This window comes from Myxocyprinus asiaticus, chromosome 2, assembly GCF_019703515.2.
Source record: "Myxocyprinus asiaticus isolate MX2 ecotype Aquarium Trade chromosome 2, UBuf_Myxa_2, whole genome shotgun sequence".
NCBI classification, from domain to species: domain Eukaryota; kingdom Metazoa; phylum Chordata; class Actinopteri; order Cypriniformes; family Catostomidae; genus Myxocyprinus; species Myxocyprinus asiaticus.
Genome location: NC_059345.1, coordinates 22,730,661 through 22,754,723, shown reverse-complemented (window position 1 = coordinate 22,754,723; position 24,063 = coordinate 22,730,661). Strand labels below are relative to the sequence as shown.

General features: G+C 38.0%; 1 protein-coding gene across 1 annotated transcript; it reads right to left on the bottom strand.

Moving 5' to 3' along the window:
- Nucleotides 1-9,028: 9,028 nt before the first annotated feature.
- Nucleotides 9,029-23,810, bottom strand: LOC127455419 (claudin-7-A-like). Its single transcript, XM_051723298.1, has 4 exons — nt 23,244-23,810; nt 18,045-18,209; nt 11,305-11,389; nt 9,029-10,941 (listed from the first exon to the last, which is right to left on the bottom strand). The coding sequence occupies exons 1-4, from the start codon at nt 23,464-23,466 to the stop codon at nt 10,779-10,781; spliced, it is 636 nt and encodes a 211-aa protein (XP_051579258.1). The 5' UTR covers nt 23,467-23,810; the 3' UTR covers nt 9,029-10,778.
- Nucleotides 23,811-24,063: the final 253 nt, after the last annotated feature.

Genomic DNA, 24,063 nt, shown 5'->3' with positions numbered 1-24,063 from the left:
CTTTCATCCAACAAGTTCCACTACTTGAACCTAGACGTCAAAAGCTCGGCATTAGACTTGGTGAGACCAAGATCTCTATTCTAAGTTGTTGAGGTCTTTTTGGTTGGGGTAGTATGGGTTTCTCTCCTCAGCTCCACCTCTGAAATTGTCATCTGGATCTACAACGTCGTCCTCGCTCTCTGACTTGCTGCTCTCTTCTAAAGACGGCTGCACTCTCTCCGGAGGAGTGGGAATGGGGAGCTCATGGCAGTGTTGCACCAGGGCGATGGATGAAGGAAGGCCCGGATACGTGATAGCAGGTGCATTCTTGCCAGTCTGACGTTTGGAAGGGTCCACCATGCAGAAGTAGCAGTTGCATGAGTGGTCAGTGGGTTCCTGTAAAATTCTTGGGATAGCGAACTTCATGGCTCTCTTTTCCCCTCTGTACCATCCTACAAAAATACATTTATTTCACTGATGACTAATGTGTAAGAGATTCTCGCAACATTTTTCATATATGATATATTTTTTCAATAACATTGAAAATTGTAAAACATTTTAAAATTAAAAACGTTTACAATTTTAAAAATTAACAAATTATATAAGATAAAATTCCAAGCAACAATTGTCCATCTTACCTCACAGAGTTCTTCTGCAGTGCTCGCAGGTGAAATGAGGTGCCCAGGGTTTGTCTTGATCCCCAACAGGCATGCCGAAATATGCCTTGTAGGCCTCACACATCTTAGCAGATGCTTGCATGGAGTACTTTTTCGCTCTTATCTTGATAAATTGGCCGCAGTCATAGCAAAATGCGTCTGCCGGATGCTTGATGCCATCTCAAAAAAATGCAGATATGTATCCACTTCCAGGCAGCTGGAACTAAACTGAACTGGTGGGCTTAAGGCCCCTGTATTTATACTACTATTTATATTACTGGAAAGTTCTAGAAAGTTCTAGAAGTTACTCCAAGTTTACTCAGCAATGAATCTATCTGGAATGTTCTGGAAAATAGGTACATTTCAAAATATCACTGTCCTGGTCACAAAAGCAAAGTTTGTGGGGAATAATAGCCATTTTCTATACTTTTGAGGCATAAGCAATTAGGTAGTAATACTTACTACCCAGGAAATATATATATATATATATATATATATATATATACTACTTTTATGTTTAATTTCATCATTGAGAAGGTTTACCTGCAAAATTAGTAGCACCAACCATCACAAGCAGCCTCAAGAATGGACACAGAGTGGCCGTATAACACTTTTTCTTGAGCCGAATATTGCACTAGAGATCACTAAGTTTGTTCAAAGTGGAAAGCAAGAGCTAGAAAGAACACACTGGCATGCATGGTTGCCAGATTGCACAAAATAAGTATAACATTAGAAGAATATTTCCAATTTGCTTAAGTATCTCAAATTGGTGTTGTTGCATCTCTTATCTGGCAACCCTGAGCATGTTAAACGCTTGTGGAGGCTCCTTAGGTTCCAATGCAAGATAACTGAAATATCCAATAAAAATAAATAAATAAATAAATAAAAAGGATAAATGGGCTGTAAGCAGCCCAGGTCAGGTCTACAGGATTTTATTTTAAATGATGCAGCGCATGCTTAACTTAAGCAGCTCCTCGGTGGATTGACAGAGGTTCAATTTCTACATTTTACAAGCATTTTAACATTGAGGAATGCTTGTTTAGTGGAGTTAGCCTGTGATTCTTTCGATTAAATTCAGTTTTTTTTTTTTAAATTTAAGGTTACTGTTGTGTAATATAACTGATAGACTTATATGCTATTCGTTTTTCTTCCCATTTTAAAGAATATTGAGAGCTTATAGGACTTGTTTGGACTAGTTTCCCACCCTAGTTTGAACAAGGTGGATGTATTTTATTGTTCCCTTATGACTCAGTACACTCGACATTGCGTAGTAACACATATGGGGAGTGCCTTCTTACACGACCTAGTTGAAACCTCTCTACAATAATGCCAATATTCTAATATTGGCTATGGTGTTTGAGCACCGCCTGTTTTGGCGCGAAATTGTTCGCTATAAAAACAGGTACACAAACACCATTTCCTCAGAATTCCTTCCTTCAAGACAGCGATCATCTCTTGTCTAGAAGCCCTCTACCTTCGCCATTGTTATACATGAGTCAGCAAGTGGAATCTTTGCGGGAAGACTTTTCACTCCCCTGCAGTGCTCCGGTGAACATCACACTGCCTCGCCGACTGACGCTTTGCTGGTGAATGGGCCTCAGCGTCCTGATTCCCCGCAGCGTTTCGGCAGGGTTTGCATATCCCTACAAAGCAATTGCATATTGGGTATTGTATATTGTGTGATATAAATATAAATATATATACATTTATATATTTATATATCTAAAAGAGTCACTTACGTGTTCGTGTCTTTTTAAAGATGCAAGTGAGAGGATACCAACATTTTTAAACTCAAAAAAGCACATAAAGGCAGCATAAAAATAATCCATAAGACTCCAGTGGTTAAATCCATGTCTTCAAAAGCGATATGATGGGTGTGGGTGAGAAACAGATCAATATTTAAGTCCTTTTTTTAACTATCACTGCAGAAGATATATATTTAACCAATGAAGTCGTATAGATTAGTTCACCCAAAAATGGTTCACCTCATCATTTACTCACCCTCATGCCATCCCAGATGTGTATGACTTTCTTTCTGCTGCAGAACACAAATGTTTTTCAGCTCTGTTGGTCCATTCAATTTAAGTGAATGATAGTAGATAAAAGTAATCCATTCACTCGACTTGTTTAATCAATGTCTTCTGATGTGATCCAGTTGGTTTTGGGTGAGAACAGACCAAAATAAAACCCCTTTTCACTGTACATCTTGCCATTGCAATCTCTAAGCACAATCACGATTTCAAGCTCAATTACACTTCCTGGTGCTTAATGCATTTGTACAGCGCTAGATGGCGCTATAGGAAATCATGTTCGCCAAGGAGCTTCCTAGTGAAAAATTCATTGTATTTTGATATATTCTCACCTACAATAAACCAACTGGATCACTTCAAAAGATATAGATTTAACTACCGGAGTTGTATGGATTACCTTTTATGTTGCCTTTATGTGCTTTTTGGAGCTTAGGTTTTGGTCCCCATTCACTTGCATTGAATTAACCTACAGAGCTGAGATATTTTTATAAAAATCTTTGTTTGTGTTCTGCAGAAGAAATAAAATCATACATATCTGGGATGGCCTGAGAGTGAGTAAATGATGAGAGAATTTTCATTTTTGGGTGAACTATCCCTTTAATGGTGAGTGTACTGAAAAGTTGTATTCACATGTTATGTTAGAGTATGTTTATGATATAAGCCCAGACAGAATCTGTGCTTGCAGAAAACTCAGCAGAATTTAGAGGTCTGCACAGGCCTTAAAATGAAACCCGACATGTACCCGAGAACATGTGGCCCGACTCTACCCAGCCTGAATGATACCATCAGATTTTAAGCCCGAACGCGACCCGAATCCAAAATCGCTTACTATATCATTTCTTCTCATAGCAAGTACTGATGCAATAGGCTGTATTTTATGTAAGCATATAGGCAACATTTGTAACAGTATTGAAACAGTAAACATACACAGTTTTAACAAGACACAGCAGCCCCACAGTACACTAGAGCAGAAGGGGAAAAACACTGCCTTACCGTTTATGCGCTGAAACTTCACCTGTAATATGAAACAATGCAACAGTCCCCTCTATGCAGCCTGAACTTGTTTAGAATGTTGAATCTTTGTGACAACTATGTGCTTAAAAAATCTAGATGCAGTGCAAAAAAATCTCAACATGTGTCTCAACATGCGTTTTTGAAAATCTGAAGTTCTTTTTAAATTGATATGGTGTTTAAAATGTGCCGGTCCTGCATGAGACGCTGAAGAAAAAGCGAGACGCGTTGCAAATGTCAAAGACATTTGTGTTTAAACAATGGGAAAACAGAACAGACGTGTGCAAAAACACATTAGGGGTGAACGGACCCTATCTCGTCCGTTCACGCGTGTCTGTGAGTGAGAGCACGTGCGTGAAACAAGTTCGGTAAGCCTCTTTATTTTTTCATTAATTACAAACCCGAACCCGACCCGAACCCGATGTCCTACTTGAAAAACTGACCCGAACCCGACCTGAAACCCATCGGGTTCTCGGGTCCCATCAGGCCTGGGTGGGGTTGCAGACCTCTAGCAGATTTGCAACATTTCTCATTTCTTAAATGTTCTACAAATTCCACATCACTTGCATGTTGTTTGTGAAATAGTTTGGCTAATTGTGTGATGCTTTTAGCAACCATTAAGTGTACAGTACAGGAACAAAGAAAATCATACAGGTTTGGAACGACATGAATGGAGGCGCTTAGAGCTTTTTTTCTTTTTTTTTATCGACAATAAAAGAAAAACTTTGGTGAAAGGTAACACATCATTCTCATAATCAGATTCACACAATTTGTACAATAAAAAAGTTACCACCAACTGGCCAGTAACTCAAATCAAGTTAAGTCATTTTTATTTGTATAGCGCTTTTCACAACAAACATCGTTAAAATATACATTTCAAAATGTCACTATAGCTTTCACCAAGATGATATCATGATTTTAAATGTTCATTTTCCCCTAATGCCTTGCACAGAGCAGCTATTTACCGTAAAACTAGTCACTTCACAGTGAGCCTGCTCTTGAACTCCCAGAATGCAACATTTTTAACAGCAAACTACTGTATTTAAGAATCACAGTAAATTGCTGTAGGAATTTGGCCGTAGATTTACAGCAGTTTGCACATAGATGCAGTGTCCTCTTTTATTTAGCTGATGAAGGCTGTAGTTGTCATTCATTTATTGTATATTTATTCCATTTAAAGAGAGTTTAGTCCATCCTTAATCCATCCTATAACTTCATCCTATTAGTCGCCAAAGCCCATTTTTTATTTGTATTTGCAACTTGCTGCTTGTTGACACTTTACGATTGTTAATTTTGGACCCTACCTCCACTGGGCTTAACAACCTTATACAGTATATAGGCCTATCATCTAAAAGCTTGAAAATACCAATAAAACTCTGCATGAAAAGAGCCCAATTTATCATAAGTACTCATCTGCAAAACAGAAGATGTATAGAACAAGAATTGGTCAGTTAGAAAGTGTGTTCAAAGTATTTACAAAAGTGGATAACAGCTGATTTGGAAAAACTAAATGTTGCCAAATCAAGTTAAAGGGATAGTACACCCATAAATTAAAATTCTTTCATCATTTACTCACACTAATGCCCTCCCAGATGTGTATTACTTTCTTTCTTCTGCTTAACAAATTTTTTTTTTAGAAGGATATCTCAGCTTTGTAGGTCCTCACAATGCAAGTGAACGGGTACCAAAATTTTGAAGCTCCAAAAAGCACATAAAGGCAGTGTAAAAGTAATCCATCAGAATCCAGTGGTAAAATCCATATTTTCAGAAGTGATATGATAAGTGTGGGTGAGAAACGGATCAATAATTAAGTCCATTTTTACTTTACATTCTCCTCCCTGCCCAGTAGATTGCGATAAGCACAAAGAATGCAAATTGCCAAAAACAAAAGAACAAGAATGTGGAAGGGAAAGTGAAAGTGGAGATTGATAGTAAAAAAGGACTTACATTTTGATCTGTTTCTCACCCACGCTTATCATATAGTTTCTGAAGATATGGATTTAACCACTGGAGTCATATGGATTACTTTTATGATGCCTTTATGTGCTTTTGGAGCTTCAAAATTTTGGTAACCATTCACTTGCATTGTGAAGACCAACAGAGCGGAGATATGGACCCTTTTCACAGACCTGTTATGACACATTTCCTCCGCAGTGGTAATTGTAGAAAACTTTTTTATATTTCCAATTTTAAAAATATTTAGTGTAAATGTAACTTTGTATTATATTACCCTGGAATCAATTTGAAAAAATCAGTAACCACGGCTGCGATGAGGCTTCTAACACTGCTGCTGAGGGAGTGACAGAAAATCTGGCCTATTTCTCTCTTCTTACTGATGTTACCCAGTGCCCTATATTTTTATCTTCTTTTGCAAAGCTGTAAAGACGTAATCGTTGATTTTTTCTTTTGCTGTTGGAGCAAACAGGTAAGCAAAAATTAAATTTGTTGTGGTCTCCCATTCACGTTTACCCTGCTATGCTTCTACTTCCACTCTCCAACCCGGATATGTGAAAAGGGTCCATTCTTCTAAAAATCTACATATGTGTTCTGCAGAGGAAAGAAAATCATACACATCTGGGATGGAATGAGGGTGAGTAAATGATGAGAGAATTTTTATTTTTGGGTGAACTATCCCTTTAATGATGCTTTGCTGTATTGTCATTGTACGTTGTACGGTCACTTATACGTGACCTCTAACATTTTTCACAAGTATATAAATATTGTTTTGTATAAACTCACCTGCCACTTTATAAGGAAGACCTGTACACCACTTATTCATGTCATTATCTAATCAGCCAATCGTGTGGCAGCATTATAATGTATAAAATCATGCAGATATGGTTCAGGAGCTTCAGTTAATGTTCACATCAACCGTCAGAATGGGGAAAAATGTGATCTCAGTGATTTCGACCGTGGAATGATTGTTGGCGCCAGACGGGCTGGTTTGAGTATTTCTGTAACTGCTGATCTCCAGGGATTTTCACACAAAACAGTATCTAGATTGTATAGAGAATGGTGCGAAAACCAAAAAACATCCAGTGAGTGGCAGTTCTGTGGGCGAAAACGGCTTGTTAATGACAGATGTTAGAGGAGAATGGCAAGACTGGTCCAAGCTGACAGGAAGGTGACAGTAACCCAAATAAACACACGTTACAACAGTGCTATGCAGAAAAGCATTTCTGAACATACGACACGTCAAACACTGAGGCGGATGGGCTACCCTCCAGGTACCACTGCTGTCAACTTAGAACAGGAAACTGAGGCTGCAATGGGCACAGGCTCACCAAAACTGGACAGTAGACGATTGGAAAAACATTGCCTGGTCTGATAAATCTGGATTTCTGCTGAGGTACACAAATGGTAGGCCCAATGCAACCTCAGTTTTCTGTTCTTGGCTGACAGAAGTGGAACCCAGCGTGGTCATCTGCTATTGTAGCCCATCTGCCTCAAGGTTTGATGTGTTGAGCATTCTGAGCTGCTATGCTGCTCACTACAATTGTACAGTGGTTATCTCAGTTACCGAAGCCTTTCTGTCAGCTCAAATCATTCTGGCCATTCTCCGTTGACCTCTTTCATCAACCAGGTGTTTCCGTCCAAAGAACTGCTGCTCACTGATTGTTTTTTGTTTTTCACACCATTCTCTATACACTCGAGACTGCTGTGCATGAAAATCCCAGGAGATCAGCAGTTACAGAAATACACAAACCAGCCCGTCTGGCACCAATAATCATGCCACAGTCTAAATCATTGAGATCATGTTTTTTTCCCCATTCTGATGGCTGATGTGAACATTAACTGAAGCTCCTGACCCATATATGCATGATGTTATACATTACACTGCTGCCACAGGATTGGCTGATTAGATAATGGCATGAATAAGTAGATGTACAGGTGTACCTAATAAAGTGGCTGGTGAGTGTAATAGCCTATGCTTTTCTTGTGTATATTCCTTATGCTTTCTCCACATTTGCCTTAGGCTACACAATACTCTGTATTATTATAATACCATAACTGGAACTATAAAATAGTATTTTTTGGCCTGTTTCTTGAAGAACTCGGTAAATTAATGGTTAAAGCCATGCACAGCATCTGGAGATCTTTCCCTTTAAGCTAAACAAACAGTCCACGCACGGGTAAAATATTTTCTAACGTCCAGCATGGTTTCTCACTCATGTATGATACAGTTGGCGAGCCCACACAGAGGTGGGTGAACCGTCAATAACAAATAACTAAATGACTGTAACTGCCCACGGGCTCACACCACACAAGCATTGCAGTGAACGGGCCCTCCCTCGCAGTGACGCATACAGAAACGACCAAGGAAATCCCCAAGTGAGAGTTACGACAGACTCGCTTTATAGTAGGCAACTTCCGACTCGCGAGGAGTGAAACCCAACGCGCTAAACACCGCGTATCTATCGATAAACCAAATAAGCATTCGCTGTGTCCACTTTTAGGTCAAACACAAGGTAGGTACGTCTCGTTTTTGTATAGATGTAAACGAGGTGGTAATGATATATTTGGGCTAAAAGAACATTGGGGTAAAGCGAAGGCTTGTTGACAGGCACACAAGCCCATCCGGTGCGCGTGATGAATTTGTTCGTCACTTGTGTTGTGGGTATGCAAGGTGTACATGTAATCCAGTATATGAAGTATCATGATACTAAGCGGATATTTAATAATGTCAGATATATCTGAGTGGTGCCATAAAAGTCCATTCCTTGCAGTTTCTTGATAATGTTTATAACTAGGGTTTATTTTTTCAGGTTAATCGCTTCACATTGTGGTATTTTGCTTTCCCCAGGTATTGTAAACACTCATTTTTTTTGTCAATTCGGTGTGGATTAACAAATATTTGACGCCGTCGCTGAAGTGTACAACCAACGACTTGCAGTCGTTTTTTTTATGAATACATCTGCCGAAGTACAGCAGGAGAACATGTACGGCACGGCAGAAATGCCCGATCTCATACCGCCGACCGGTGCGCTACAACCCAGTCCCGTAATCCCATACGATCACGGGCAAGCAGAGACAAACAGATCCGCCCCACGGAGAATGCAGCGAGCCCCAAAACTTGGACAGATCGGGCGGTCTAAGAGAGGTGGGTGTTCAGTCGCCTACGTGTTATTTTATGAATTTATTAATTAAATTATAATGTCTATTATAAAATATATGATGGATTATATATATATATATATATAAAGATTTTTTATTTTTATCTCTATTTTGTGGCATTCAGCAATTACATTGCAAAAATATGTTTCTCCATTTTTTCTTTGATTTTACAGTGGTCATTGATGATGAGGACTTGGACGATATCATAAACAATAACAGAAGCTTCCCAGTGTCTTAGAGAGTATCACCTGTTGCCTGATGCATGATGTAACTGTGCCAAAACAAACTTACAGGCCTACAGATTTTAAATGGACTACACTCTCCCTCTTTCATGTTCTCACTTACCTCCACTTTAAAGCTTTCAAACCTTTAACTGCTTCAAGGTCATACAAAAAACAAACAAACAAACAAACAAACAAAAAACAAAACTAGTGACTTTCATGTCCTCTTTAGGCTTGCCCATCAGTTGGCAGATTTCATGCTTCTGTGGCACTGAATGCACCAGTCTTGTTACGGTTCTGACATTTCTTTCTCCAAGTGAAGATCTTGATGATCTCTGATGTGACAGGGCTATATTATATTAAAACTGCATTTTACTGCAGAAAAAGAAAAACAATGCTAACCAAAGCAAGTTAGATTAATCATCTCCCAAAGAAGACATTTTCCTGTTAAACTCTGTTAATGTGTAACATGCCATTTGGTAAGACCTGTGGTTACCTTGGTAACTGGGGTCTGCTTGACTTCGTCTCAGATGCACTGTGAATGACATCAGTTAATTGGTTATAGTAAGGTGATGTTTTTAATTGGTCACTCTTTGTATGGGCCTTTTGTCTTCAATTTGAAATTAAATAAGTACAATCATAAAAATGCATACTGATTGAGATGAACAATCTAAAGATCTGTGATACTGGTCAAATTGTGCATTTGTCTTCACTTTAGGAGGTTTGCATGGACATTTACGGATTTTTGTAAATTGTTTTGAGGGAGTGCTATGGGGGAGAAATAAAGCATGATTAACTTTGTGTTAAAGTGTGAGTGTTAACACTTGAGGCACTAGGGTGGGATATTTGTTTTAATTTATGAAAACTATATGTATGTGTATTTCAGATTCACATTTGGAATGTGAGTCCTTTAAAACCAAAATAATAATAACCAGTCTATTTTGATGAAAACAACATTTATTGAAAATAAGCAGGTAAAATAAATGCTCAAACAATATCTAACTAACACTGTTGCCATTATCAAGATGCAACAAACTTTAATTAATTTTTTTAATTGTAAAAGGTATTCAAGGGAGTTCATGAATGATAACAACATAAACATGAGGTGGAACAAGTGATGGATTAATGCTGAAATGTGTTAAGCGAATGAAAATATGTTTTATTCATAATAACAGGATATTCCTCATCCTTCAGCCATCTGTAAAACACTATAATTGCATTAACCACATAATAGTGACTCGAATATGTATCATCATATATGCATTATTAATAGTGTTAGCTTTTATGTTGCCATTCGATAAATATTGAAAAAAACAAAAACAAATCTTAAAAAACTACCACCATTTTGGACAACACCTGTTTAGAGTGTTGGTTATAGTGCTCCCTATTGGACACCTTGAAAACATCAGCATTTCTGACTCTCTATCCAAGTTTCGCTTCTTTTGCATAAACAAATCAACCTAGTTGCTTTCTTCAGTGAAACAATGAAGGCTGAAGCATGCTGTGAACATTTATACTGACATTAAATTCCTAGAATCCCAAGAACTCTCAGAGGGCTTTGTAAATATATTTATTTGAACTTATTTGCCCATTTTATTATGGGGTGATAGGCAGTTTGATCTGTTTTCCTCCTCAGTGACAGTTGTGTAAGCTCATATCCTGTATAACCAATTTAAAACCTCACAACATGCTCAGTCCATTATTCTGTTGAAATAATTCTTCACCTTATGAAGTTCCTATCTCTGTCCAGTGAGAGGCAGTCTTGATCAGACATACTCTTTGTTGCTGTTGGCAGACCTAGGAGGGTTACTTTTAGGATATTTTGACACTTGTTTACTTCGAGGACACGAGGCCGCCAGCATGGCTCCTCCAAGAACATCAAGAAATGAACCACCCCATGCAATGAAAATGGCTGCTCCAAACTCAAACCTAATGGTAAAGAAAGAGAGGAAAATATATGAGGAGTTATGAAAAGATAACTTGTTTGAATTGTATTTATTTATTTTTTGCATTTTATAAACTGTAATTGGCCAAAGTTCTAGAACAGTGTTTCCTAACCTTGGTCCTGGATGCCCCCGCCAACACTGCACATTTTTGAATGTCTCCCTAAGGTACCACACCCAATTCAACACATCAGCACACAAGTAGAATGCTCCAAGAACTGAAATGGGTGTGTCAGATTTAAGGGTCGGGGACACATACAAAATGTGTTGTGTTGGGGGGCCTCCAAGAACAGGGTTTGGAAACAGTGATCCCGAAATTGTGCAAAGTACGTGCAAGTGTGGCACTCACTTGGTGTTCACTGGGGTGAAGGGGTTGTAGAAGGCTCGGATCACATTGTGAGCAAACCATGAGCAGGCAACAATTGCACAAAGGGCTGCATGAAGAAAACATGAAGATTGTTTTTTAAAAAAAGAGGACAAAAGAGGACTTACTTTCTTTGCCAGTAGTTCAAAACATTAGCTAGTTTCTTCAAAGCAAGAGCCTAATAATTCTTTTGGAAACAACTTTAACTTTCTGGGACTCTTGTGAACTACTCATGCATCATGTATCAGGGTGGTCTTTCGAATACATGATCATAACTCTTCCTACACAAACAAACTTTTTTTTTTTTTTTTTGGCAGATGATTACACATAATCTTGTGTTTTCACAACCCTGTTTGCTTTGATGTTCAATGACCCCAAAACTGAGTGGAGAAGCTTGACAAAAGCACTGATGTTCTTTGAGTTATACCTATAAGAAAAGTTCAAAGATGTTTGTATTGTAAAGCTGTTTAAAGGAATAGTTCACCCAAAAATGAAAACTCTCTCATCATTTATTCACCCTCATGCCATCCCAGATGTGTATGACCAGGGTTGGGAAGTAATGGAAAACATGAAACGGGATTACGTATTTAAAATACAAAATATTAGTGACAGTTACTAATTAGAACAGTATTAGAATACAGTTACATTCAAAAAGTATTTTGATTACTGAAGAGATTACTTTACATTTTCTGTCATTTGTTTCATTAAATGGATGGATATGATGCTATAAGATCAGAAGATGATGTCGTTGTGTATACTCGGTGGGGTTTGGAAGTAAGTTTGGAGCAGCAGAGATAGTTAACCTCGCCTGCGTCTCCTGAACAACACAGCTGCGCCTCCAACCAAAATGTCCAGCCTGAATATTCAAAAACCGGGAAAAGGTTGTCTGGTATATGCTGCTGAATGTTCAGCAGTTCATCCCTGGTAAAACTGACTGGAAAAATATTACTAAACACAGGACAAACAAACAAAAACAACAAAAGAACTGAAGAGCTACACACCGAGGCGGCCATCTGCGGCGCCATCTTGATGAGCAGTAATGACTTCATGAATTTCTTTACTGATAAAATTGAAATAACCAGAAATAAAATTGGAATTATGCAATCATCTGTCACAGTACCTCAGAAAACAGTGTCTCATAATTTTCCTCACGTGCAACTTCAATCCTTTGCTGTCATAGGTCTTGAAGAGCTAACAAAAATTATTGAAACTTCAAAAACCACAAGTATGTTAGATCCAATACCAACTAAGCTCTTAAAAGAGGTATTCCCTGTAATCTCAGAACCTCGCTATCCTTAGGACATGTCCCAAGACACTTTAAAATGGCCGTTACCAAACCACTTATTAAGAAGCCACAACTTGATCCTGGAGAACTGGCTAATTATAGACCGATTTCAAATCTCCTGCTATGTCGAAAATACTAGAAAAGGTAGTATCCTCCCAACTATGTTCATTTCTACAGAGAAATAGTATATATATATGAACAATTTCAGTCAGGATTTAGGCCCTATCACAGTAAAGAGACTGCACTTATCAGAGTTGCAAATGACTTGCTCTTATCATCTGATCATGGCTGCATTTCACTTCTAGTGCTTTTAGATCTTAGTGCTGCCTTCAACACGATAGATCACGACATTCTCTTTTTTCTGATTAACATTTTTTATTGATTCATACAGTTAACAAAGAAAAGCAAAACATATATTCACAGAATCAACATTTAACCCCTACTATTACCCCTTCCAATCCTCAACCCCACCCTGACCCTCAACAAACATCCCTGTGTTCACACATGAGCATACACACACACACACACACACACACACACACACACACACACACACAAACAATATATATATATCCCAGTTCCCCAGCCTTCTACGTGACACTTCCTCAAAAGCCACCACCCTCCCCATCTCCGTGCACCACTCTTGAAATGATCACAACATTCTCTTGAATAGGCTAGAGAATTATGTTGGGATTTGTGGACTTGCATTAGCATGGTTTAGGTCCTATTTAGCAGAACGCTACTGCTTTGTCTATGTAAATGAGGAATTGTCAGACCAAACAGAAGTTAAATATGGAGTGCCACAGGGATCAGTTTTAGGGCCTCTGATTTTCTCCTTGTATATGCTTCCCCTGGGAGATATTATCAGGAATCTTGGAATAAGTTTCCACCAGTGGCAGGCCATGCATTCAAAGTCTAGGCCTTCAGTGTGATTCATGCCATTAAGAAAACACAGTTTCACAATGAATAAGACACCCTATGCCTTTGGGCATCATACATTATGTCGCAGCTAACTAGTACTACCAATTGAAATTTTAAAAACACATCCACGCACGAAAGGACTGTTTTGTGAAATGAACGTCTCCCCAACAGACATTCAAAAATCATAATTTTTCATATGAATCTACCAAGGAGGTCTATAATACCTATATTATATTATAATAGCAGACTCAGGCGTGGCTGTGACATGGCATGGAGCAGATACAGGCATGGCTGTGGCATGGCATGGAGCAGGCTCAGGCTTGGCTGTGACATGGCATGGAGCAGGCTGAGGCGTGGCTGTGACATGGCATGGAGCAGACTCAGGCGTGGCTGAAGGTGGCACAAGCTTGGCGACTATGACGTGGGACCCTGGCTCGGCGACCATGACGTGGGACACTGGCTCGGCGACCATGACGTAGGACACTGGCTCGTCGACCATGACGTGGGACGCTGGCTTGGCGGCCATGACGTGGGACGCTGGCTCGGCGGCCATGATGTGGGACTTCAGCTTGTTATCCGCCTCCCCCACAGTGAACGGTGAACCACTTATCAGTAGGGCAAGGTCAGTATACTGAGTTAGGCTGTAGGTACTCCAACCGTCAGGCATCAGAGAGGAGATCGGCTCATTCAGCCCAAAACGGAAACAGTCCTTGAGGGCAATCTCATTAAAGTCGACCTTGCAGGCCAGAGCGCAGAAGTCCTCTATATATTCCTCCAGGGGACGATTCCCCTGACATAGGCATAGGAGTTGAACTGCTGGGTTCATGGTTTGGTGAGGTATTCTGTAATGATGGCTGGCAAGGCAATGACAGGCAGACGAAGACGAGATGATGTGAAGAACCCAAGTGCAGTTTATTACAAACGTGGAATCCAAAAACCGTAAATCAAACGTGAAACAAAACAGACATATACAACTAGACTTGACTTGACTTGACCATAGAACCAACATTACAAAAACACAATACCTCACAAAGGACCATGGTGAACATGAGGGTATAAATACATGGACAAGGGTAACAAGACAACCAATGAACAGACAGAACTATAAACAAGATAACAAGACTAATAAATTTAAACCAATGACTAACTAGAACTGATAACGATTTAACAAGACAATAAACCAATGAAAACAAGACACATGAACATGGAGGGAAACAGGATGATCACATGACTTGACATGGAAACAGGGAATCACATGACATGGCAGGGAAACAGGAAATAACTTGACATGGAACCACATGACCTGAACAGGAACTAAACTTTTTTAAAAAAAGACATGAAAACAAGAACAAAACACATAAACGTGACAAAAAGGATGAAAAATATTTATTTATATATTTGGCATGTTTGGCCAGCAGAGAAGGCTTTGCTGGCCCTGAGAATTCGCTACTGGTTTCTACTGTTATGCCGAGGATACCCAACTTTATATTTCTTCAAAACCTGATGAAATTTCACAACTCTCCAAATTAGCAGAGTGTATAAATGAAATGAAAGATTGGATGGCCAGAAATTTCCTTCTGCTCAATTCTGACAAAACAGAGGTACTAATTATTGGACCAAAAACCTCTAAAAACAAGCCGCTAAAATATAATTTGTCTCTCAATGGATGTACTGTTACATCGTCTTCAACAGCGAAGAACTTGGGTGTTATATTTGATACCAATCTGCCCTTTGAAAATCAAATTACCAATGTTTGCAGAACAACATTCTTCCACCTAAGAAATATTGCTAAATTATGACACATGCTCTCTTTGCTGATGCCGAAAAACTAATTCATGCGTTCATGACCTCAAGACTAGTTTATTGTAAAGCATTACTGGGAGGATGTCTAGCAAGATCAATAAATAAACTTCAATTGGTTCAAAATGCAGCTGCCAGAGTGCTGACTAGAACCAAGAAATATGATCATATTAGCCCCATTTTATCATCGTTACATTGGCTACCTGTTAAATTTTAAAATTCTGTTAACTACATACAAAGCTTTGAATGGTCTAGCTCCACAGTACTTCAGTGACCTTCTCCATGCTATATTCCATCACGTTCATTAAGATCACTAAAGTCTGGCCTGTTAATAGTTCCTAGAATATCAAAATCCACAAAAGGAGGTAGATCCTTTTCCTATTTAGCTCCTAAACTATGGAATAGTCTCCCTAACACTGTTCGAGATGCAGACACACTCACTCAGTTTAAGTCTAGACTAAAGACTCATCTATTAGCCAGGCATACACCTACTTTATCCTTCAACTCACAATTAGGCTGCTTTAGTTAGGTCTGCCGGAACCAGAAACCAGAATCATTGATCATGATCTATAACTCTGCAATAAATTGAATGGCATCTATGCTAATATTATTCTATTTGTATCCCTGTCTCAACCTCGGGACTCCTATCCTGAGGTCACCAGAACCGGCTGGATCCACCTCTGTTCCTGCTTCGTGTTGGACTCTACTGCTATGTGTCTCTGAGTGATGACGACTAAATGCAGCTTGTGCCAGCCAAACATCACTTCAGTCTATTTATTATGATGGACTTCAGAGGATGAACTGATGCCAACTCCAACCATAAGACATGGAATACATCATATGCCATTGCCTGAACCTTGGATTTAGGATAGTATAGACCTCACCGAAATTACCGGCTGGTTGAACTGCGATGCTACTCACTGATCTCTCTCTGCCTGCATCACCTCGGTCTAATGATGGACTACACTCTTATAATGGAATACATAGATTATCAATTAATTGCCAACAAAAGCCTTCATCAGCCAACTAACAAAGGACAATGCATCTATGTGAACAGTTAATCCAGGATGAACTTCAAAGACATCAGTCATTAATATTACAGTTCTTACAAAATCTTTGTTTATACACTGACCCTTAACACTTAGTTTAATAATTTTAAACCATGACTTGCACTATACATAATTAAGTAATATTGGCATTATATTCATTATGTTAGCCAGAAGTGAACTGGCCCCCACAGTGAGCCTGGTTTCTCCCAAGGTTATTTTTTGCCATTAACCAACATCTTATGGAGTTTTGTGTTCCTTGCCACAGTCACCTTCGGCTTGCTCACTGGGTTTCTAAATACAATTATTATTTAATTACTTATTTTTAAATACAATTCACAATCATATTTTATTAAACTACACAATGATGACTCTAAGACATTATTGATATTACAGTTTCATTTTCTGTTAATGCATGATTTTCTGTAAAGCTGCTTTGAAACGATGTGTGTTGTGAAAGGCGCTATACAAATAAATATTACTTGACTTTATGCTAAGCTAAAATGCTATTTCTAGTCCTTTTACATGCACATGTTATCAGGCAAGATAAAAAAAATTCTATCAAGAAAATCCACATTAGATTATATTTTTTTCTCTAGTAAGATCATTAGAATTAGGGCAAAGATGTACAGCAAAAATCTTAGTTTTGATGAGAATTGTTTTTATTGTTTTCCTGTAAACTCTCTAAAAAAATCCTTAAAAACAAGACACATTTGCTGTTAACTATTTTAAATATATGTTGTCTAACTATACTTGCTTTTTTTACTGTACAGTTAACAAGTTACACTTATTAACTTTTTTTTTATAGTCAAAACAAGTAAAAAAAATACAAAAAATACAAAAAATACAAATAAAAAATAAAATCTGCCAGTGCTGAAGAAGTAATCCAAAGAATTTAGATTATGTTACTGACCTTGAGTAATCTAATGGAATTTGTTACAAATGACATTTTACAGCATGTATTCTGTAATCTGTAGTGGAATACATTTTAAAAGTAACACTCCCAACCATGTGTATGACTTTCTTTTTTCTGCTGAACACGAAGATTGTTTGAAGAATATTTCAGCTCTGCAGGTCCATACAATGCAAGTGAATCATGGCCAGAACTTTAAATATCCAATAAGCACATAAAGGCATCATAAACGTAATCCATGCGACTCCAATGGTGAAATCCATATCTTCAGACACTAGGTGTGGGTGAGAAACAAAGTTATGTTTTACTATAATTCTCTACCTTTGACCAGCCCCAACCAGTAGGTGGCGATATGCACGAAGAATGCGAATCGCCAAAAAACAAAAGAAGAGGAATGTGGAAGATGAAAGTGGAGATTTATAGTAAAAAAGGACTTAAATATTTATCTGTTTCTCAATTACACCTATCATATTGCTTCTGAAGACATGGATTTAACCACTGTGCTTTTTGGAGCTTCAAAGTCCTGGCCACCATTCACTTGCACTGAATGGAGCTACAGAGCTGAAATATTCTTCTAAAAATCATTGTTTGTGTTCAGCAGAAGAAAGAAAATCATACACAACTGGGACAGCATGAGGTTGAATAAATTATGAGAGAATTTTCATTTTTGGGTGAACTATCCCTTTAAGCTGGTGTAAAGTTTCACACACAGACACAGTCTGTCTCTATATTTTTCTCTCTTTTGCATACATACACTCACCTCCCACTAGCAGTATGATGCCTCCTGTCATAGCCGTGCGAGACTTGCGAACTTTGTCATCGGCTCCACAAGTTGTGCACTTCATCCCCATGCAGGCCACACCCAGACCGGCAATGGACATAATTATACCCACAATCATCAATGCACGGGTCGCCTGAAGATCACCTGCAACAGAAGGGTAGAGAAATATAGAGAAGATTCTTCCTGTTCTCTCATGATACCCCTAGTGTGCTCCTACTGAAAGTTTCTACACTATAAAACTGATGGTGAGATCTTTGCAAATCTCTACATTCCGGAATGCAAATGAACAATCCCCCTGGAAATAGCCCAGCTGTTTTGCTATTATTTGTTTATGGGTTATTCTCAAAAAAGGTTGACTTTCTGCCTTAAAAAAATATTGAAATTTTCAATTCTGTTTTTGCCCATAAAAGCTTAGGGTATAATTTTTTTAACATCTTGACATGATCTTTATCGAATTGACTAGTTGCATGTAGGTGTAAATAGCACCTGCCACATAATGTGTCTATCTGCACCCGAATAGAAATGTACGACAAACTGCTTTGTAAGTGTCACTGCAGTATTGTGGGGCGTAACACCAATGCGAGGTTCGATTCCACATATGGTGCACTCTTTTTCCTATTTTGTTTCCTGTCTCCACTCTTAATATTTTCTTTAATACTACTTATAATAATACATAAAAATTAATATAAAGGTAGTTTTACAACAGTAATATTATAATAACCATGCTGATGGAAACCAAAGATTTGATGCCATTAACAATAGTGTTACTACAGTAATATGTTGTTTATATAGTAATATAGTTCATATGGTAATCATTAATAACTATTTTACTACAAAATACAGTGGTGATACTATGGTTACTGTAGTAAAACCATGATACATTTTTGTAAGGAAAAGTTAGGTTTAGGGGTTGGTGTAGTGCTGGGACTCTAATTAAACACAATAAACACACTGCAGTGATACCCCTAAACAGTATGTTAGTATTTTATAAGGGGTGCAAATAGTATTTGCCACTGTTTACACCAGGGTGCAAATAGCATCTACCATTATTTGCACCAGGGTTGAGGTGCAAATAATATTTGGCACTATTTGCACTGGGGTGGAAGAAGTATCTACTTTTATTTGCACCAGGGTGCAAATATCATCTGCTTATTTTTATTTATAAAGGACAACTTGACTGTTGTTCTTTTTTAAAAAAAATTTTCTTTAGTTTGTTTCATGAATGAAGGAAAGGTTATAACACCAGTGAACAAGCTCTCTTAAAAGATGAGGTTTCAAAGATTGTGTCAGTAGAATCACAAAACAAATACCTCTGATCAGACTAAAATCAATCAGTCATACCACTGGTAATTTTCAATGAAAATCTTTCAAATGAATATTAAACAATGTAACACCAATGACATATTTAAATAAATCATGTGAAAAAACTACAGTTAAAATGTAAATGTAAACTTAAAATAAAAAAACATTCTTTTTAAATTATTAAAACTATTAATTACTTATTATGTTTTGCATTTTTGCAAACTTTTTAAGTCCTGCACTAATGCTTGACGTGAGAAAACAAATTGAGTACAAAAAAACAAAACAAAAAAACAAAACAAAAAAAACAACATAAATAACTGTAAATGTCATAGAAGTGATGCATTAGATTAAGGAGACAAGGGTTTTTTCAGACAATTTCAGGTTTTTGCACGCCTGTGCAAAAGTCACTGCCACAGTGCTAGGATGTTGTGGCTGAATGCCACCAGGGTATTGCTATGTGGTTGCTAAGGTGTTCTGAGTATTTTTAGAGATTTTGTTTTTAAAACAGAGTGCCACAGTCTGGATCCGGAAATAAAAAGCCAGTTCATTTTTTCCATAGTGGAATGAATTATTAATGATAACATATATACTTTGAAAGACAGACCTACAATGAGCTCAGAGGCTGTTAATCAATGGTACAGTATGCTTCTGCTGAAGCAATCAGTCCATGTTATTTCAACTTTGTTTTATAAAAATGTTGTTTAATTTTGGAATGACTGGTGAAGAACTACAGTACCCATGATCCTGAGGGAGAAAATCCACCAATCAGAGAATCATGGCAAAAGAGCCCATCAGCGACCACCCACTCCCATGACACACTTTAAATTGAGCAATCCAGTCTTACTTGAGTCTTACCACACTCTAAAACTACTTATATATGAGTATATATATGAATATTTTACAATATAAATGAAATATATTGATTCTATACTTATAATGAACAACTTTAAATAAATAGTTTGTAATTTTCCATCATTTTTATTTTGATTTCGTCATTCGCAATGCTTCATGGAATTGTAGTTCATTCTCTCATTAAAGACATTATGTATTAGATTTTCAAATATTCTTTTTCTTTAGAGCAAAGTTCTTGTAATGTTGTGATTTACCTTGGAGCAGGTTAGTCTGGTTCACAGATAATAACTCTTTTTAAGAAGGATTATATGAAATCCCTGTGGAAAAAAATGAATGGGAAAAATACTTTCGGAACCAAGAGGGCTAAAAATGTGGGCAGGCATGGTTGCGCTCTGTTCCTATGTGATAAAATGTCATGTACAGTATGTGATTCATAATGTTATTCATAATTGTGAACGTGAAAACATCAACAGAGCAGTTTTCAGCATATCAGTATAAGACAAATGCTAGGTGGTTGCTGGGGAGTTTTGCCTGGTGGTTGCTTACAAGTTAAAAGAGCCCACACCCAGGTTTCTATACTCCAAGTTGTTTAATATTTAGGTTTAGTGTTTTCTTCAAATACCCAATCCTTAGTGATAACCACTGACTAATAATCCACTGACCTCTGTGAGAAAATAATGTCCAGTTCGAAATAAAATCTATCACTTATCACTTATAGCAATAAAGCTGAGAAAGAGAGAGTGAGAGACCATAACAAGAACCAGTCTGTGCCAGTACCATCCTGAACACGTGCACACAAAACCCACCAAGAGAGGGAAAGTAGGGGAAAGAAAGTGCGGGGGGTGGGGTGCAAGCTGTAGTGAAGTGGAAGAGTTATTCCTCTCCTTTATTCAATAAAACACAAAAAGGCATATCTTGCCAGGCGAGGAAAACAGTCAGCTGTGGAATTTAGAGGGACACCCTTCCATTTTTTCTTTCTTGTCTTGCTCCTCCTTCCCTCCTAATTCAACCTGCTGTCAGGTGCAGTTCCAGCTGGTTTAAACTGGAAGTTTCCCACCATTTTCCCCTAAAAGAACTCTGAGGTTCTGCACAGAGCCTCAGTAAATACAACTGAAGAAGAAATGAACCATCACATTTGATCAAGAATCTGCATCACACTGTAAAGAGAGTTGTGGTTTCCCAGCCCAGTCCTTGGGGAACCGTGGATGGAATGTTTCTGTAACAACCATAAACTGAAACACTTGATTCAATTAATCAACTCCTGATTTTTGACTGTGGTGGTTGGGTGTGTTAACAAAAATACTCTGCCAGGTACCTGAGAACAATGGGTTATGTTCTTCCCAGAGAAGCACAGGCTGCTGTCACCATGGCTACCTGTCCTGCCTCATTACATTACAGACATACAGTAGGTTCAAACTCGCATTGGCGAGGCCAACATCCATTAATCAAGCAGTGGTAAGAAATGGCACCAGTGTTTATTTGAGTGTGTGTGTGCGAAGGGTAGAGGGTGGGAAACTTCAGCTTCAGTTGCCAAGGAATTCTTAACCAATAAACACCTAAATATATGCAGTAGTGTACACAGTGCAAGCCCTTATCTACTGGGAAATCAATTTATACTGTGGGTTCAAAAGTTTGAGTCCACAGGAAAAATCTGGGGTTCAAAATATAATTTAAACCTGGAAATACAAAGAAAACTTAAGGATTTTGAAAAATGTAAATACAATTAAACAAAGAAACATAACTATATAAAATGAATACAAAATATTTAAGATTCTGCATTATTTCTAAGTCACTAATCAAACTACTATTTTCCTTTGTACAAAAGGTCATATTTTCATGCTGCCACTGAACACTGTAAACCCTTAAGTTGTCATTCCTGGAAATATCAAGTTGTCTTAATTAAGTATCACTTGAAATGTCAGGTTTTGAGCCCATAACTCAAATATCTAAGTTCATTTATCTTAATAACTCAAACTTTTGAGCATACAATTGTGGAGAAAACCCATAATGCTTTGCACTAGAATTATTTAATTATGTTTCCTTGGTCAAAGGGAAGTTATGGGGGCATATACATAGTTGTAATTAGGAATTTATAGAGGTTTTAGCTCGTTTGAAGTGTTATATATGTTGTTTTGTTGCAAATATTTGTTTCCTGTGATGTCACCATAAGGGTGATCAGTGTCCCATTTGGTCAGTTTGGACATGTTCACTCTTAATTCTCTGCATGTGCAGATAAATTGCAGATATACAGTATATGCATTCTTTTGGAGAATTAAGATTATTTAATGAATGATGTAGAATCAATTATGATCTTTTGGGTTTAAGCCATGCTATTGTTTGATCTAAATTGAATCAACGACAATATTTAAATAGCAAATCTGAGTTAAGCCTACTTGCATCTAGTTAACTTAAATAATTTAAATAGTTAAGTTCATTATATATGAACACAAAGTAACAAACTTAGTTACATTCGTTTTGGAGATGCCATTACTCAGTTCAACTGAAGGAATGAGTTCACTCAATCAAATGAGTAGAATCAACTTTTTGGGATTTTCAGTGAAGCACACAAGATGCTCACAGGAAATTTTTCAAATCATGCAGGGATAACATGGATCATCAGGTTTTGCACACACTTGTGTGGAATCCATGCCAACTGGAGAGCATGCTAACATTAAAGGGGGCATAGAAAATGCTGAAATTCATATTTTTTCAGATCTTAGGGCTTTCATGTTACCTAATTTTCCACATTAGGCTACTGTAATTCACCCTGTACTAAAATCAACACAATATTTGGCTTGGTATTGTATTCAGCTTATCTGGAAATCACAACATTTAACTTTGATAACCTGGATTTATGTGAATTTGACTTACACGTGGATCTTCAGTTTATTGGATATGCAGACAATCAATGTTATAAAACGCGTTGAGGAACCAAGACAGCCACGAGACAATACCAGAAACATCACGAGATAGATAGATAGACAGACGGATGGACGGACGGACAGAGAGACAGAGACTACTCACTGTCTAATTGCAGAATGGAGTCGTAGATTTTGCACTGAAGCTGCCCTGTGCTCTGAAAAGCGCAGGTCATCCACAGTCCCTGGTAAGTGGCGACTGCTGTGATAATGCTGTCCCCCACGTACGCGGACATCTTCCACTGCGGGAGGATGGTGCCCACGATGAGTCCAATGATGCCAATCAGTGAGAGACCAAATCCAAGCAACTGAACGCCCGAGTTAGCCATTTCTGAGATGTCTGTCAGGCTGAGCTGTAATTGAGAATAATCTACTCAAAAGGTAGCTATTTATTGTTGTTGGGCAACAGACAAGAGGAATCTTGGTGACCGCCGCGCTCCTATTCCCGACTCCAATCCCCACACGCACCTGTTACTTTCTATGAATCGGCTCTTAAAACACTGCGATGAAGTTGAGAAAATAAGTCTTAACTCTCCAAGACACGAGATATTTGTGAGCTAGCGGTATTCCTAATTCGGTACAGATACCAATAACAGTCGAAATGTTGCGTAAAACACAGACACTGATGTGTAGTCTCGAAGGGAAAGGAGGCATCACAGTTTGCGCGCGATGCTCGTTGTGCCATGGCTGTGGGATCGTGACGTCATACCAAATAGAATCACTCGCATCATCTGGACTGAAGTTTTAAACACTCTTATAACAATAAAACAGCTGGGAACACACTATATAAAGTTTATGTTTGCTAAGAAACATAAATACCTTCTTAGGAAGTGTCTTGACAAGGTAGTAACATATTTTAAATAGTTTGGACTAAATTTGTTTATTTTCTTGAAACCCTTTGATACTGTACTTCAATCAGAGCATGC